This window comes from Zonotrichia albicollis, chromosome 17 (genome assembly GCF_047830755.1).
Source record: "Zonotrichia albicollis isolate bZonAlb1 chromosome 17, bZonAlb1.hap1, whole genome shotgun sequence".
Classification (NCBI taxonomy): domain Eukaryota; kingdom Metazoa; phylum Chordata; class Aves; order Passeriformes; family Passerellidae; genus Zonotrichia; species Zonotrichia albicollis.
In genome coordinates this window covers 8,830,183-8,847,843 of record NC_133835.1, presented here as the reverse complement: position 1 = coordinate 8,847,843, position 17,661 = coordinate 8,830,183, and the positions used below count along the sequence as shown (strand labels likewise).

Here is a 17,661-nt window from a genome sequence, read left to right as displayed (position 1 = left end):
CCTGGGGGTCCCAGTTTGCTTCGTGGGCCTGGCTGGGCAGTGCCTGGGAGTCCATCTCCTCCCTGAGCAGCCCAAGTGTCCCAGTGCCATGGGGGGCTGCCCTGTACCCCAGCTGTCACTGGGGCTGTGCCTGGGGGCTGGAGACACCCCTGCTGTTCTGGCCAGAGCCCTCACTCTGTCAGGAGGGGACGAGGCTGGCAGTGAGGCTGTGGCACAGAAACTGTTCCTATGACAACCCCAAATCCCAGACCTGTTTATCCCCTTTGGTGAAAATCCACAACAACCGTGAAAACAGGGAATAAGACTCAATAGTAAGAACTGAAATAAATCAGAACCAGTGTAAAACATGTCACCATTTTACTCTGGCTTCGTTCCTTTCCAAGGAAAAGCCTGAGAAACAGGGAGCTGCAAAGGGGTGAGCTCACAGACTTGGAATTTGAGGGAGCAGGTTCCAACTGTGCAGCATCCCAGGACTTCTCCCTCCTGTTGTCTCTTCTGGCAGGGACCCAGCCCTGGCTAGCCAGCAGGCACAAACAAGACCCATGAGGCATTTTTGGGGGACAATCAAAATGTCTCTGACTCTCACTCTCTCCAACCCCCTCAAAGCACCCAACTGCTCCTCCAGCTTCTGCTGCCACGCTGGCACAATGTCCCCACGGCTTTGCCTGCTCCCCTTGGTATCATGGGGTCCCTATGGCATCAGGAGGTCCCCAAACCATCACTGGCTGCCTGTGGCACTGTGAGGGCCCTTTGGGGTCCCTGTGGCATCGGATGCTCTCAGACCTGTGGCTGTTTGGGTTATGCTGACGTGCAAACGGATTGGCCTGTCTCTCCCTGGTGACTTGTGGGCACCACGGTCTCACGATAGCAAGGACAGGGATGGGGGCAGGGCTGGGGACAGAGCAGGGGCACAAGGATGTCTTGGGCAGAGACAGCCACAGACCAGGCCCTTGGCTGGAGCTGCTGCCCTGTCAGACCAGCTGGAGCGATGCCTGCTCCTGGGGACACAACATCCCCTGGGCACCCACCCTGTGACAGGCACTGCCTCTGTGAGTGCCTCTGCTTCCCATGGCTGAGCCAGAGCACCCCAGGACGGGGCACAGGGCATTTATCCCTGTCTGTCCCTTGGTCTCCTTGCCCAGCCTGGCCCCAGCACAGCTCAGCATTGTCCCATTCCTCGTGGGTGCAGCCAGCCCTCTGCTGTCCCCAGGACACAAAGGAAGCACCTGTATCCCCCATTTCAGCCAGCCTGCGCACTGACACCGTGCTCCTGCTCGGAGTTAATTGATCGCTGCTCCCCTCCCCTGGCTGCCCGGAGCAGCCCCTCCCATCCAGGCTAATTGCTCCTGTCACTCTGTGCTGCCTGCTGGAGGCTCAGGCTCCCCTTGGCTTCAGGCACAGCCCACGCTTCGCATCCCGGCTCCCTGGCACAGCGGGAACAGCACACCATGGTGCAGACCATGGCACACACCGTGGCACACAGCATGGTACAGACCACAGCACACCATGGTGCAGACCATGGCACACACTGTGGCACACAGCATGGCACACACTGTGGCACACTGTGGCTGACACTATGGCACACACCATGGTACAGACCATGGCACACACCATGGCACACAGCATGGCACACACTGTGTTACACACCAAGGCACACACCATGGCACACAGTATGGCACACACCGTGGCTGACACCACAGCACACTCCATGGCACACACAGTAGCACACACCGCTGCCTGGCAAGCCCTGCCAGCCCTCTCACCCTGGCACCTCCAAAGGATGTTTCCCACCTCCCGGCATCAGGAGTAGGTCAGATGCCAGAGCAGCCCCTGGGCATCCCCTGGCAGCCCAGAAACCCATCCGAGTGCAGCCCAGATCAGCCTCCCCAGCCCTTTTCCTTGGCCTTGCCATTGCACAAGGTCCTGACACTGGGCTCACACACCATGCTGAGGGACATCCAAGGTAAACCTGGCATGGCAACGCCCCAGAGTGTCCATGCACAGGGACAGAGCCCAAACCTGCTTGAAGCCAGCGTGTCCTCTCCCCCTGGGACACCAACACTGTCCCAGTACCCATCCAGGCACCACCTCTGCTCTGCCCCAAAGTCCCCAGTGGTGGCAGCAGGAGCCTGATGGTGCCAGCCCCAACCCCAGCACTGCCCTGTGCCTCCCCAGCAATGGCAGCTCCCGGCCTCCCACACACACCCTGGGACCAAGCAGGTCACTCAGTGGCATGTGGCAACCAGCAGCACCAGGAAAGCAGCCCGGATGAGCAGTGAATCCATGACCCCAGCACTGCCTGGTGCTGCCCCCTGATCCAGGCTCTGCCCCCCAATCCAGGCTCTGCCCCCCAGCATGCTCCTACCTTGTGTCCGTGCCCAGGCGCTTGTTTGTGCTTTCACTGCCGGCACACCCCAGGCTGAAGGCTTAAAGGATTTTCCTTTAATAACCACTAAATCCCTCCCCTGGGCAGTAAGCTGCAGACCTGGGCCCTTTCCTAGGTGCAGAGCATTCTGCCGGTGCTCTGCTCACTCCCTGCTTTGCATATGCTCCTATCGAACTGGATTTCCCCCCCCCCCCCGATTCAGCCCCGTGCTTAAAAAGCCCTAAATCCCCTCGAATTTCATTTCCTCTGGTCCTCGAGGTCTATCCCCGGTTTCGGTCTCACCCACGTATTTTACATACTCGTGTTCACAGCCTTGATGGGAGATTTCTGCCACTTTTGGTGCTGTCCCTGCACAGAGCCTGGGCAGCCCAAGCCCTGCTCAGAGCAGCCACTGCCTCAGCTGGGAAATGATCCAGGGCCTGGTCATGGCTCCACTGGGGAAATGATGCTGGGAGAGGCTTCATCCCAGCACCCCAACCCTCCCACTGAGGGAGCCAGTGCTGGATCCCTGACCTGGCAAACTCATCACCACCACCCTGCCTACAGGGTGCTGAGTGTCCCCTGAGAAAGGACTGGCTCCAAACTGTCCCCACTTCACATCCCCAGTGCAGGTGACTCACATTCAGTCGTGCAAATCAATTTCCGTAGTGGCTTTTCTCCCCACTGTGACAATTTTGTCCCCTCAAGGATCTCCCTGCCAGCCTCGCTCCCCTGGGTCACAGTGTCTTGTTTCACTTCTCTTTTCTTATTTCACAGAACAAAAGTAGATAAAGCTGAAAACTGGTGATCGTATCAACTTTCAAGGTCACAGGCAGCGGTGCTGGCAGCAGGTTCCTCTGCCTGGAAAGTCTGTTTGGGGCTCAGTTCCTCCTGCCAAGGAGGTGCGTGTGGGGCCACACGTGGTGGGAGTTCAGCTGCCACAGCTGGGACATCGTGGCTGTGGGGCTGTGTGTGCTGCCTGCTGCTGCTGGGGGCTGCAGTAGTGCCCAGTGTGGAGTGTGACCTGCAGTCTCCTGCCATGGCCACCTTGCCCCTCTGGCTTGCTTCCCTTGGAGGTGGGCACCACCAAACATGTGGGCACAAAGCAGGGAATGTGCATGGGGCAGATGTGCACTGAGCAGGGGTTCTGCATGGAGCAGATGTGCAGGAGCAGGGGTTCTGCATGGAGCAGATGTGCATGGAGCAGGTGCAGGTTTTGTGGGACTGGGCAGGTTCCCTCCCTGGGGCAAGTGGGAGTTGGGAGCTGAGCAGGGGCTTGGCAGTAGCACAGGGGTGGCACACATCCCCCCACGACCCTGCAGGACTGGCACTCTTGCTCTTGCTCTGAGCACAGCAGGACTGGACAGCAGGCTGTTTGCTGGCTTTAATGAGGCTGGTGAAAAGATAACACAAATTATGGACCTGTGGGCCAGGAAAGGGCCAGTGGAAGCCCATGCTGGTGGACACAGCTGTGTGTAAGGTCCTCCTGGTGTTATCAGCACAAAACAGATTGCACAAGGCAGAGGTGCTTGGCCTCGTGGTCTGATCCTGTGGTCGAGAAGGCTTCCAGGTCCTGGGAGAGCTCCCCTGAGATGCAAACTTGGTGAGCATGGCGTGCCGAGCTGAGATCAGGGTGCGCCATGCAAACAGCTCCACTTCTTCTTTATGGTGTCCTGCAGAAACGTCCCTTCTTCCACCCTGACACGTCCTGGCTGCACAGGCAGTGGTTCCAGGTGTCACTTGGCAGCTACCCTTAGGCTGGCATACTCAGTGGGGGCTGTGCCCGGGCTCCTGCCACGCTGTGGGGCCGGGGGCAGGGGCTGCAGGTCGGCGTAATGGATGTTGCTCTCCTCCTTGCTGCTCTGCTGCGAAAGTGCACACAAATGGGGAATGATGCCACAAGGAAAGTCTCACAAAAATAACCCTAAATCAGAATGTTGAGAGTTGGAAGTGACCCACAAGGATCACCAAGACCACCTTGTGGCCCTGCACAGGACAAGAGCAAGAATCAGGTTCAAGCCAGGCTGAGGATGCCGCAGCTGCAGAGGTGGTGCCATGGAGAAGAGGGTGCAGGGACCACATCAGGCAGCTGCTGCCCACCCAGTGTCCCCCTTGCCCCCAGAGACTTGCAGGGCTCCTGCAAGCCAGGGCACCAGCATGGGATGTGCTTCCCCATACTCACAGCTCACTCTTACCTGGCTGGGCAGGTGGGAGCTCTCTGCATCCAGGACTTCACTGTAGGGAGAAGGATAAGGATGGGCATCAGAACTAAAGGAAGCTGGGTCCTTTCCCCACCCAGCACAGCCCTCAATTCCCCTCCTGAATTTCAGCAGGATGTCCCTGTTGAAGGCAAATAGGGACAGAGTGCTGACTGAACATCTGGGCCGGGCTCAGACACACAGTGAGGGGCTGCAGGAGCTTCCTGGTACCGGGTGCTCCCTACCATGAAGTTTCCATGAAATGCAGAAAGAACCAACAGAGCAGTGCACCTGTAAGCAAAGGACCTTTTCTGGGGCGAGTTAGAGCTCCAGACAAGAAAGGAAGCCAAGATAAAGCAGGTGGATAAGGCAGTTTGCTCATTTTAGTGTGCAGTATAGGTGCTGAGTACAAACCTGGGGGTGCTGGGGGTCTCTGCACAGCACTGCAGAGGGACAGACGAGAGGCTGCCCATGGCCACTGTCCTGGCTGGGCAGGGGCTGCCCGCCCCACCTTGGCGCTTCCTCCTGTACATGCAAAGGGCCACGAAGAGGCCGAGGAGGAAGCAGAGCACTACAGCTGCAGCCACCATTCCAGGAACCAGGGCTGCCTCTGTGGAGAGAGAATCAGAGCAGGAGAGGGTGGTGGCTGTGGGGCAGAGCAGGATGTGGCTGTGGGCAGGGTGGGGGCTGTGGGATGGGCTCCCTGGGAGAGGTGTCCTGTGGGGCTGCACTCACCTTGCACGGACACCTCGGTGCCACTGCCACGCCTAAAGAACTCATCAGCACCAGTCATCCCCTTGACAAACTTCACACAGTAGTAGGTGCCCCTGTCCTCAGGCTGGACATTCCTGATGTGGATGGTGAAGTTTGTGTCAGACCCATTCACTGCTCTCGTCACACGGGAGGAGGGATCCTCGTTATTCTGGTCATAGACAGTCTTGTTCCCACTGCCCCAGCCCTTCAGCCACCTCACAGGACCTGGTCCAGCATATCCAGATGTGATGCAGTTCAGGGTGAGCGTCTCCCCCACCGCCACTGACACCTTGGCCTGGGGCTGCTGCACAGTGAAGTCGTGACTCACCTGGGCACTCACACCTGGGCACAGAGACAGGAGGGTTCAGGGATGAGCGATGGGGTGAGGCAAGGGCAGCCTCACAGGCAGAGAAGTCCCAGTATCCCCCAATTTGCAGCTGAGAGATATCCTGGGATGTGGCACAGACAACATGCAGGCACTGGGAGGGAGGAAACCCTTCAAAAACTGGTTCAAAATTAACAAGGGGCAAATCTGAAAAAAGAGCAGGCTGCCCAGGGCAGTGGTGGAGTCACCACCCCTGGAGGGATGTAAATGACATGTAGATGTGGCAGTTGGTGGCCTTGGCAGAGCTGGGGTAAGGGTTGGACACGAGGATTTCAGAAGGCTTTTGCAACCCAAACAGTTCTGCGATTCCATGATTTGATAAATCTGCATCCTGTTCTGTCATTTGCAGGGGGTGCTGCAGCTGCCTGGAGGCCAGAGAGGTGCAGAGGGAGCCAAGGGGAACTCCTGGCAGGAAAAAATTCCTGAGTGCTGTTAAACATTAACACCCTGCCTCTGCTCCACACCAGCCAGGATCATTCTGTGAGGAATTGGGGTTCACAGCCAGGAACCAGAGTTCAGGAAGGATGTGCAGCCCTGGAGCCCAGCACAGCCCCCCGACCCCTTCTTGTCCCAAAACCCCTCCTGCTCCCCAAAACCCCATCCGATCCCCAAACCTCTCCTGCCCACAGTCCCCGACAGGTGCGGCAGCGGCTCGGCAGGGCTGGACCCGGCTGTGCCCACCCCCGGGGCTGGGGCTGCTCTGCCAGCACGGTTTGGGCACGGTTTGACCCCAAAAAGTGCTGAGGAAGGACCACCCTCCGTCCCGCCCGGTGTTTAGCCTTGCCGCCCACTCGTGTTTATGGGCAGGGCAGCTCCGGGGGGCTCTGGGGGGGCCCCACTTCCCACTCACCCAAGAGCCGCCGCTGGACGGGGCTTCGCTGCCCAGACAGGAGCGGAGCTGCTGCCGCGGCCATGGGTTCTGCCCAAACTTTGGGGAGGAAAAGGGGAAGCGGCACAGGAAATTGAGGCGAGCGGGTGGTTAACGCTTTGGTGTCTGCCCGGGGCGGGCGGGAGCCGGCAGAGCAGCCGGGCATCATCCCCGGCGGGCATAACCCCTGGTGGGCATCACCCTGCCGAGACCCTCTGGGCATCACCTGCCGAGACCCTCCGGGAATCACCTGCCGAGACCCCAGCGGGCATCACCTGCCGAGACCCTCCGGGCATCACCCCCGGCGGGCATCACCCTGCCGGGACCCTCCGGGCATCGCTCCCGGGCCACCCGGCACCGAGCGGCTGCTCCGGGCTCGGGACAGGGGCTGGCTTTGCGTCCTCACCCATTCGGTGAGGGGCAGGAGCAGCGGAGCTTCGGGATGTGGGACGCTCGGTGTATCCCGGGCACTGCTGTGCACCACCGACCCATCCCACACCCCGATCCTGCTGGGAAGGGCTGAGGGTCCTCTTTGCCCCCCAGGCTGGCCATGTATAGGGAGTCTGCTGGATCCAGGGTCCCTCTTGCTGGCTGTGCCCATGGCTGTGGCTGTGGCACACATCTGAGTGGAAAGTGGGGTGGACGTCACCATTATGGACCAGCGTTGTGACAGGAGATGATGTAGGCCTTGAGAAGCAAATGGGACGTGATTGCGTGGAGGAACTGGGCTGGTGGTGGCTCCTTTCCTTCCCCTTTGCTAGGTAAGAGACCAGGACCCTGCTAAGATAAGGCCAGTCCAGCTGAGTCAGCTGAGCCCAGTGCAGCAGAGTCCCAGGGAGCCGAACCCAGCTGAGCAAAGCCCGGCCATCGGGGAGCAAGGCGTGGAACACCCATGGTTCTGGTGGCACAGGAGCTGCCTCTCGTGTGCCTGATGCTGCTCCTGCTCTGCAGAGAGCCGGGTAAGTGGGCCCTGCACAGACCCATCACATTTCCCATGCACGCTTCCCCACCCTGCAGGCCTGGCAGTGCCTCCCTGTGCCCATAGGCACCCAGGGAGCTCCTCTCACTGCCTCCCTTCCAGCTTGCTTCTATCTCCAGATGAAATTCAGTTTACCCAGCAAGAGTCTGGGCTCTCCTCATCCTGCAGTGCCCAGCAGCCTGGGGATAAAGGGACAGGAATGTCTCTCTGTGCCCTGCTCCAGGCTCAGGGGGTCTGAGGATGCCTTCTGCTGTTCCAGGGCCCTGGGGCCCATTGTCAATTCCAAACCTGTCTCTGTGCCCAGGTGTGGATGCCCAGGCGGGTCAGGACTTCACTGTGCAGCAGCCCCAGGCCAAGGTGACGGTGACAGCGGGGGAGACGCTCACCCTGATCTGCATCACATCTGGAGTTGCTGGACCGGGTCCTATGAAGTGGCTGAAAGGCTGGGGCAGGGGGAGCAAGACTGTCTATGACCAGAATAACGAGGATCCCTCCTCCCGTGTGACGAGAGCAGTGAATGGGTCTGACACAAACTTCACCATCCACATCAGGAACGTCCAGCCTGAGGACATGGGCACCTACTACTGTGTGAAGTTTGTCATAGGGATGACAGGTGTTTCTCAGGTGTTTAAGCATGGCAGTGGCAGCGAGGTGACTGTGCAAGGTGAGTGGGGCTCTGGAGCAGCTCCTGCTGGGAGCCACCCAGCGGGCTCTGCTCAGCTGGAGCAGGGATGGGGAAGGGGCTCAGGGCTGCTCCAGGAGAGGATCCCATGGGCCATCCCCGTGCCCTTGTGTGGGACTCTGCTCCAGGCAGGCCCAGGGCTGGGCAGGGGGCAGAGCCTGGTCTGAGGGCCCCGTGCTTCTCCCCACAGCCAAACCCAGCCCCCCGCTCGTGTCCGGGCCTGAGCAGAGAGCGAGGCCGGATAAGTCGGTGCCTTTCACCTGCACGACTGGAGGGTTCTTTCCTGACAAGATTGACGTGAAATGGTTCAAGAACGGCAACCCCATGACGGCTCAGCCACCCCAGGTCACTCAGTCAAGGATGAAAACCTACAACATGTCCAGCACAGTGCAGGTGACCCTGCAGAAGGACGATGCCCGCTCACAGATCACCTGTGAGGTGACGCACCCCACGCTGCCGGCCCCGCTGCAAGGGAGCTTCCAGCTCAGCAGGGTGCTGAGAGGTGAGGGCTAGGGGCTCGCATGGGGGTGCTGCTCTGTGGGGCTGGGGTCCCTGGGAAGAGGGCAGGGCACCCTGTGGGGCACAGCAAACACCGAGCTCTGCCTCTCTTCCCAGTTCCTCCCAGCATTGATGTGCAGCCTGAGCCGAGCCCCGCTGAGGTGAACAAGACCGTGGCCTTCACCTGCCTCCTGAAGGAGTTTTACCCAGCTAAAGTGTCCATTTCCTGGCTGGAGAATGGGATTAGGATAAAGGGGCAGAACCTCTCTGGGCCACTGGAGGTGTCCCGGGGCTTGTTTGAGCTGAGAAGCCGGGTGGAGGTGCAAGCGACAGAAGAGAAAAACGGGTCCACGATCACCTGCAGGGTGGTGCACAATGGCCAGGCCCCTGCCAACTACTCAGCCATCCTGTGGATCTCCAACACGGCCCAGGGTGGGTTCCAGATGGATAAAGGTGCGTCAGAGCTGCTGGGATGGGGTGCCTGGCAGGGTGGTTGTGTGGTGTCACCCCTGAGGAAGCTCACAGTCCCAGGAAAGGCTCCCTGCGGGGGGTTGGGATGCCTCTCCCTGGGCCCTGCTCACTCACATCCTCTGCCCCCATTGCAGGTGCTAACGTTCTGTCCAGCCTCCTCCTCCTCCTGTCGATGGGTGTCCTGTTGGAGAAGGGGCTCCTCGGGTGTCTCCTCCTCTTCGTCTTCAAGCGCATGAATAGAAAAGCATCAGAGATGTTGCCCTACCCTGCTGCACCTCAGTCCCCGGCTCCTGCAGTCGGGTCCCAGGGCTTGGCCACTGTCAGCAGTGATTTGTGAACCTGGAAATAAACGAGCCAGCATGCACAGGCTGCCGTGGGCTGTTCCGCGCCGCCATCCCGGCCCCGCCTGTGGCCATAATCCCGCCCTGCCCCGGGGCTTGGCACTGCCCATCCCGGGGCTCCGTGCTGCACACCGGGGCTCGGGGCTGCCCGTCCCAGTGCTCAGCGCCCAGTGCTGCACACACGGTGCCCGGTGCTCGGTGCTGCCCGTTCTAGTGCTCGGTGCTGCCCATCCAGGAGCCAAGTGCTCGGGTCCCCCTGCCCGGTGCTGGGTGTTCGGTGCTCTGTGCCTGGTGCCCAGTGCTTGGTACGCCGAGCCCTGTTCCCGCTGCCCGGCACCCCGGTCCCGGTTCCCGGTGCCCAGTGCTCGGTACCCCGTGCCCTGTACTCGGTGCCCGGAGCCCGGTGCTCTGTGTCCGGTACCCGGTGCCGGTGCTCTGTGCTCGGTGCCGGTGCTCGGTACCCGGTACCCCGTGTCCGGTACCCGGTACCCCATGCCCTGTACCCGGTACCCGGTGCCGGTGCCCGGTACTCGGTGCTCTGTGCCCGGTGCTTGGTACCCCATGCCCTGTACGCGGTATCGGTGCTCTGTGCCCGGGGCTGGTGCTCTGTGCCCGGTGCCCTGTACCCGGTGCCCGGTGCTCGCTCCGGGGCCCGTTGCGGTGCAGTGCCACCTCCTGGCCGGCAGGGGCCGCTGTTCGCGGGCCGGGCGCCGCGCGTCGCCCCGGGTGTTTCCGGCCGGGCGGCTTTGGCGGCGCACGCGGGGGCGGTGCGGCGCGGCCCGGCGCGGTTTGGGCGCTGCACCGCGGCAAGATGGCGGACAGGGAGGAGGCGCTGAGGGAGTTCGTGGCCGTGACCGGCGCCGAGGAGGAGCGAGCGCGGTTCTTCCTCGAGTCCGCCGGCTGGGACCTCCAGGTACCTTTGCCGCTGCCCTCCCCGGCCCAGCGCGGGGATCGGCGGGGCCGCAGCTCAGGAGGCCGTGGCGCTGGCGGGGGCAGCGCCGGACCGGAGGTCGGTGTCCCGCCGGCTCAGGCCTCGCCCCCGTCTGTGGCCGCGCTCAGCCCTGGCGGCGGGGCCGTGGGCTGGCTGAGGCTGAGGCTCCTCCTGGTTCTGTCGTTCACTTTGTAGGGCGAGGTGAGGGACGGTGGGCCCGGGGTTTGCTGGGGTTCTGTCGGTTTTCCTGGAATGCCGGTGGGGCTGTCAGTGCTGTGCTGTTGGCGCTGTCAGCAAACAATCTGAGAGGGAGTCAGCCACCATTCTGACCTGCTCCTGTCCCTGCTCCTCCTCAAACTGGCTGTGTTAAATTCCGAGTCTGCTCATGACGGCACAAAAGCTGCAGTTTCAGAGCAGTAATTTTGGCATAATCCTGTGTAAGTGCTGCAGAAGAAGGGCCCTGACATTCCCTGACAGGGAGGGTGACATCCCTGCAGCACTGAGTGTCCTGCCATGACACAGCCAAATGGCAAACCCTCTGAGGCCTCGTCTCTGCCAGGACTTGCAGCAGGGGGAATGGCACGAAGTGTCTTTAGTGTGAGGAGTCTCAGGAGATGCAGCGTGACAGATGTCTCAGCTGGGTTGTTTGTGTGTGTTTTTCCTGAGGAGCTTTGGTGGATTTCCTTTCCAGATTGCACTTGCCAGTTTCTATGAGGACGGCGGTGACGAGGACATCCTGACCCTTCCCCAGCCCACGCCCAGCTCCATCTCCAGAGGCACTGGAGCCAGGTGAGGAGGCAGCCTCAGCTCCATACTGGGAAGCTGGCAAAGCACACACACTCCCTAAAGCACTGTTAATTGTGTTCATTTTCAGGAGGAGTAGCTCTGTGTTTAGATTTGCTTCCCCTTGTGTGGCTCTCTAGAAATTGTGAAAACCTGCGTGTTTGTACATCACAGGCATGGCTGTTATTGCACAACTAAGCCAGGGATCAGTTAGGAAAACTTGCCTCATTGCTTAGGAAAAGCTTGATTTATCTTTTGACATTAAAAACAGTCTGATAGTGACCTTTCATTTAAGCAGATCGTATCTCAGCAGGAAGAGTATTTTCTCATTTTGTGTGACAACTGAGCTGATCAAGCTGAGCATTTTACAAAACAAAAAAGTGAATTTTACCTTAGCAAATCCCTTTGCAGTAAGAGAATGCTGTCCAGTCCCAAAGAGGAGCTGCTGCCTTTGTCACTAAGGAAAAGTTCTCTCGGGTCAGGTGCTGTTGAACTGAGCCCACCTTGCAGAAGGAGCCTGTTGCAGTGTGGAATGTTCCAGCTGGGAATGTGCATGGAGGCTGACATCCTTCTTGCTGGATTTTTGCAGTGACCACCGAGTAACCTCGTTCAGAGACCTTGTGCATGCTCAGGAGGAGGATGATGAAGAGGAGGAGGGACAGCGGTGAGTTTGCAGCTGAAGGCTCCAATGCTGGGTGTTTGTCCCTTCTGGGAGGACTTGCTGCTTGTGTACAGCTTCTTTGAAAGAACCAGGTTTACATGGATATGAAGTTCTTGTCATGAAACATTTGAGGTTTGTCAGGGCAGGTTGGTCAGTGCAAAGCCTGTGCACAGCTGTGTAAGCACCAGCTCTCAGCACTCAAAGAAAGCCTAGAGTGGGATGTGGAAGGCCTGGGTTAAGAACAGAAAACAGCCCAGATCCTCATTTGTGTCCACAGGAAATGTGGGAATTATGCAGGGATTGGTTTTCTTACTGCTTGGGGTTTTGGGGGTTTATTTTGGTGGGGGTTTTGGCTTTGTGGTTTTTTTTTTTTAAGTGTTGCTTAAAGGTAAGGTAAGGGAGTGTGGAGTCAGAAATAAAAAAGTAGGGACCATTTTCAGAGGAACATGGAGTATTAGTAGGCCAATCTCTTACAGTGTCAGCTCTAAGTAGTTAAATACCCTTAAGGCTGACAGGCAAGGTAAATGGAATGGAACTGATGTATCTGAAGGGGTGGCTCAGCCTGGATGGGCCCTGGTCTGCAGGCAGCTGGGAGCTCGCTCTGTGTGTTACAAGCCATCTGGAAGCTAATAAACCAAATCTTCCAGAAGTGCTTAATTGCACTTCACTGACTGTGCATCCATTGCTTCCAGTTGAGATCCATCCCTTGTGTGGCATGGACGTGTGCCTTCCCTCACAATTCCAGCTGCACGCTGCTCTGCCAGGTCAGAGATTTGCTGCAAGCTTTGCTCAGCTGGGTAACCGAGCTGGAACCGGTGTTTAAAACTGGGCTTGTCCCTCTGGGCTGTTCCTCCTCCCAGCTCTGAGCTGGGAGCTCAAAGTGGTAAATTGTTACCACTTTATTGCTATTGATCCACGGGTAATTTACAGGAATTGACATAAAGTCTTTGCAGTACAGGAGCTTGCACGTGGCTGGTGGTAGCCAGTGTTTGCAGATCCAGGGGGTTTCATGAGCTGCACCAAGCGAGCCCTGATCCAGCCCGGGGCTCCTGCAGAGGCAGCAGGCAGGGCTGACCAGGAGCTGGGTGCTTTCTGTCAGGTTTTATGCCGGTGGCTCAGAGAGGAGTGGGCAGCAGATCGTGGGTCCTCCGAGGAAGAAGAGTCCCAACGAGCTGGTGGAGGATCTGTTCAAGGGAGCCAAGGAGCACGGCGCCGTGGCCGTCGATCGGACAGCCAAGAGCGGCGGCGAGACCAGCAAGCCAAAGGTGAGGAGGGAGGAGTTCTTCCTTCTGTACCCCATTTCTGTTCCACCCTGCCAGCTCTTTGGTACTGAGGAGTCCTGGAATTATCTCAGCAGCTAAGTCTGGACTCCTCTCTTAGTGCAGCTCCATTTTGTGTGTCACAGTGACAAGAAAAGCTGCTCTGTTGTGCCACATTTATTAACTTGCTGAAGCAGTCACTGCCTGCAGGGCAGGAGATGTTGCTGATGCCATGAAGGCCCTGTTCAGCCACAGGGGTGGTGGGAGCAGGGAAGCAGCTCTTTGGTCTGTGTGGTTCTGTAACCCTGGGCCTGCCTCTCTCTCACAGCCTTTTGCAGGGGGAGGATATCGCCTTGGGGCTACTCCAGAGGAGGAGTCAGCTTATGTGGCAGGAGAGAGGAGACCAAGCTCTTCTCAGGATGTGAGTATCTCTGCTTGGCTTTGTAGCTGTCACTCCAGGGATTTCTCTGCTCCAGCTACTGAGCTTGCCAGCCCTGAGAGATACAAAGCTTGATAGAAATTCACAAGGACAGAAATATGGTAAATCTTGCTTCCTGTGGGATTTTCAAGTAGAGAATAATAGATGATTAGGTCTTGGGTAAGCAGTTTTCTGGTGATCTTTTAATTAAGAATCTGAGCTTTTCTTAGGAGTGCAGATCAGGAAAAATAGTGTGCAAAGAGCATTGGGAAATCAGCTCTTCTTTATCCATTATTATATACATCCAATATACACCCATAGATGGGAGCTGACAGCATCAGTTCAAGATTCCCTTGTGCTTGGTTTGTGACCAGACAAGGTCATGGCTGTGGTGGGAGCCTGGTTTAGGCTCCTCACCCACCACATTCCTGGCTCTTCAGCCATATTTATCCAAAAGGGGACCATGGTGCCATCTTCTAGGAATTGACAAAGCCAGTGCTTTGGGTTTTTCCCTTAGCTCAGAGAAACCTGCTGGAATGTTTTTGCACCTTGAAGCTTCTCTGCCCATCTGAAACTTTTCACTTTGCCTCAGTTTTTGTTGTCACCAAGAAGCTCAGTGAGGCTGATTGTTCTTTTGGGGCTGCTGCAGGTGCACGTTGTACTGAAGCTTTGGAAGAGTGGATTTAGCCTGGATAGTGGAGAGCTGAGGAGCTACCAGGATCCATCCAATGCCCAGTTCCTCGATGATATCCGCAGAGGGTACGTAGTGAGAGGGGAGAAAAGGGACAGCTGCTCCCTGAAACACCAGTGTTTGTGGAATCCAGGCTTCTGAATCCATGGCACATTTCACCTGAGCTTTCTTGTGAGAAATTAGTTACTCTTAATATGGAACATTTGGTTCAGGTAAACAGGGAATGGGTTTGATTTATGTGGGGCCTTGAGAGCTGAAGTAAACAAACATGTTGATATTTGTGTTGAGAAATTTCTGATGCAGTGTCACAGCAGGTGAGGGCCAGGGAGAAGTAACCTTTAATTTGTGTCTGCCAGTGGGGAGGTGTGCATCTGCCCTGTCAGTTAAGCAAAGCCTCTCTGTGATTCCTGAAATTCCACAGATCTTGGGCTTTTTGTCCACACATTCCTGCCTCGCTGCCTCAGGCTCTGCCTTAGAGCTCTCTTTTTGCAGGGAAGTCCCAGCTGAGCTGCGCAGGTTAGCACGGGGCGGACAGGTGAACCTGGACATGGAGGATCACCGTGATGAGGAGTATGTGAAACCTAAAAGTGTCTTCAGAGCTTTTACTGGAGAAGGACAGAAGCTGGGCAGGTGAGAAGATGGTGACACTGGTTTACTACATGTAATGTGAGAGTCACTCAGGCCTTGCAAGGTGGAGCCTTCTGATTCATCCTTCTGAAGTAAAGGTGCTGGGTGCCTGTGGGATGGGAGTTGTTCCTCTAAGGAAACAAGGCTCACTGACGTACTGTGAGGTAGCTCAGCCTCTCCCTGCCAGGAGCCAGATCCCTGGCTTGCAACCTCCATGCTGTGTTGCATTGGAGCATGTTTACAATTCACGCTTCCCCTGTTAACTTGTGGGTGTGAGGACCCGTGGCACCAAAGGGGATGGTAGAGTTGAACTTCTAGACAAGTTCCTGCTTGGCTGACTGCAGAATTCTGACTTGCAGCTTGCTTGTGGAAGAGCCCTGGTAGTTGGGCCTGGCAGACAGTGAGCTTGCTGCCTGATCTGCTACCCTGTGGGCAGGTGAGTTTGGTTTCTAACAGCTCACCTTGCGTCTCCCTGTTGGCAGCACCGCGCCCCAGGTGATGGGCACCAGCTCTCCGGCCCAGCAGGCAGAGAACGAGGCCAAAGCCAGCTCTGCCATCGTGATCGATGAGTCAGAGCCCATCACCAACATCCAGATCCGGCTGGCGGACGGCGGGCGCCTGGTGCAGAAGTTCAACCACAGTCACAGGTACGAGCACAACAGGGAGCACAGGCCAGGCATAGATGGCCCTGCAAGGCAGGGAGCAAGTGCTAAAATGCTGCATAGCCTGCCAGAAGGAGCTCTGGGCATCCTTCTGTACAAGTGAAAGGGAATAAAGTTGTTGTGGTGTTTTTAAGTTAGCTGCTAACTGTTGGGTCGGATTTGCTTCCCAAATTGGGATAGATTATAGCCAGTGACACAACACCTGGGAGCATAAGTGTTACCCGCAGAACTTTCCTTGATGTCACCTGTGAAAAACTGATTTTCTTCTAAAGGCTTTGGAAACTAGCAGATAATTAGGAGCCTGGTTCAGTTACTCTGACTCAATTTAGGCTTTTCTATGAAGCTGTTTCCTGTGCTGAATGGAGCACCAAGGGATGCTGTTACCACAGTTCTGTTCTTTAGATGAGCAAAGTTGGCTTAGGTACACCATTGCTTCACTTGAAATCTCTTTAAATCATTCTCACCTTCCTGATCTTGTAATTTATACTCATTCCTCCAGTTTCTATCAGGGTCAAGCTCAGGGCAAAAAGTTCAAAACACCTGTGCCTGTGACTGAGTTCCAGAAATGGATCTTGTGTCACTGTGTGGCCGCTGACAGGAGCTGAAATCCTCTGGGTTCTGCTGTGTGTGACAAGCTCAGAGAGTGTCAGTTTGTTAATTGTTCATAGCAAAGGGTCTGGAGGCTTTCAGTCTCAGATAACTCCCTGACAACACACACAGAGAACACCGAGCTGAGCCTGTAGCCCAGAAAGCAGCTGCTGCTATTCCGCTAAATGGGAGCAGGCTGAATCAGAATAGCTTGGTGTGGCCTGGTGAGAGCTGCAGTACAGACACAGAGCTGCAGGGTGGCACACTCTGGGCAGAGCAGTCCCTTGTCCAGGCTGTGCAGTGACAGCACCACCCTTGTGTTTGATCCCTTTGCACAGGATCCGTGACATCCGGCTCTTCATCGCAGATGCTCGGCCAGCGATGGCTGCCACCAGTTTCGTCCTCATGACCACCTTCCCCAATAAAGAGCTGACTGATGAGAACCAGACCCTGAAGGAAGCCAACCTGCTCAACGCTGTCATTGTGCAGAGGTTGACATAAAGGACCCCAGCTCTGGCCACACAACTGCGGCGCGCGGGGCCGTCTCCTCGCGCCGGCGCCGTGCCACGCAGGCCACATCTGCTCCTAGCTCTGGGTTCTTAGGTCTTGGTTGGACTTTTTCTCTTTAGTTGCATTTCCCATGGGGTTTTTTTGTGATGATGATGATGATGATGATCAGTGGACTTTAAAATAAAGAAATGAAACTAATTCATTTGGAAAGGAGCTGCAGCCTCTTGTGCCCCAGATTCCCCCAGGAGAGTTCAGTTACCTTGTGGATTGAGTTACTGCACTCGGAGAGGGGAGGAAGGCAAGGGGGAAGGGAACTCCAGGGAGCAGTTTCTGTCAGTGGACTGCTCACCACAGTCCTTTCTCTTCTCTCCAGGGACTGCTGTGAAGTACTCCCTTTATTTTCACACATTAAATATAAGTTATCTGAGAATGGGTGATCTGATTGTCAGGATAACGGTTCCACTCCTGTAAAAGCATTGTGGGGGACATCTTTGTGAAAGAGCTCAGTGTGGGGAAAACTCCGACATGTGTGAGGTGCGAGGTTTAACACTTCCCATGCTCTTCTGGAGAGAAATCCCTGACTTTCCTTCCTTCAGCAGAACTCTTGGGGCATTCATTGCAGTCCCCACCTGCTCTGCCTTCACTTTTTCTGACAGGCCAGACTGGCTGCAGGTTTAAATTGCTGTATTGCATTTCTCTGAGAAACACTGCTGCTGACTTTTTCTTTCCAAGAAGGCACAAAGCTGAATCAGCTTGAAGTGACTGGAAGTAAAAGGCAAACAGAGTCTGTCTGACTGGAAAGCAAGTTCTCTCCTGAGGTGAATTCCTGAGATGATTGCAACAGCTTGGGTGGGAAAACTCAAGGCTGTAGTACCTTTGATGTATTTCCTCTCCTCTGCTGAGGACTAACATAGCTGAACTCCTGGAACTCTCCAGCATTGATCTGTTCTGTTTGTGTTTTGGGCTCAGGTCTTCATCTCTTTCCCTCCTT

General features: G+C 56.7%; 3 protein-coding genes across 4 annotated transcripts; 2 read left to right on the top strand and 1 right to left on the bottom strand.

Annotated features, from left to right (window-relative positions):
* Positions 1 to 3,734: 3,734 nt before the first annotated feature.
* LOC102064138 (uncharacterized) lies at positions 3,735 to 7,832 on the bottom strand. 2 transcript variants are annotated; one of them, XM_074553726.1, is made up of 5 exons: positions 6,552 to 7,832; positions 5,299 to 5,658; positions 4,978 to 5,173; positions 4,561 to 4,600; positions 3,735 to 4,227 (listed from the first exon to the last, which is right to left on the bottom strand). In XM_074553726.1, the coding sequence occupies exons 1-5, from the start codon at positions 6,790 to 6,792 to the stop codon at positions 4,102 to 4,104; spliced, it is 963 nt and encodes a 320-aa protein (XP_074409827.1). In that variant the 5' UTR covers positions 6,793 to 7,832; the 3' UTR covers positions 3,735 to 4,101. The 2 variants fall into 2 exon arrangements, with proteins under 2 accessions (XP_074409827.1, XP_074409826.1); XM_074553725.1 differs by having other exon boundaries at positions 3,735 to 4,230; positions 6,552 to 6,803.
* LOC141731118 (signal-regulatory protein beta-1-like) lies at positions 7,375 to 9,536 on the top strand. The gene is made up of 5 exons (XM_074553875.1): positions 7,375 to 7,528; positions 7,853 to 8,212; positions 8,421 to 8,732; positions 8,846 to 9,181; positions 9,334 to 9,536. Exons 1-5 carry the CDS (start codon positions 7,462 to 7,464, stop codon positions 9,534 to 9,536), a joined length of 1,278 nt encoding a protein of 425 aa, XP_074409976.1. The 5' UTR covers positions 7,375 to 7,461.
* A 756-nt stretch (positions 9,537 to 10,292) lies between these two features.
* NSFL1C (NSFL1 cofactor) lies at positions 10,293 to 16,826 on the top strand. Its single transcript, XM_074553720.1, has 9 exons — positions 10,293 to 10,453; positions 11,163 to 11,260; positions 11,844 to 11,918; positions 13,015 to 13,180; positions 13,503 to 13,595; positions 14,242 to 14,351; positions 14,776 to 14,913; positions 15,393 to 15,557; positions 16,499 to 16,826. Exons 1-9 carry the CDS (start codon positions 10,352 to 10,354, stop codon positions 16,659 to 16,661), a joined length of 1,110 nt encoding a protein of 369 aa, XP_074409821.1. The 5' UTR covers positions 10,293 to 10,351; the 3' UTR covers positions 16,662 to 16,826.
* The last annotated feature ends 835 nt before the right edge of the window (positions 16,827 to 17,661 follow it).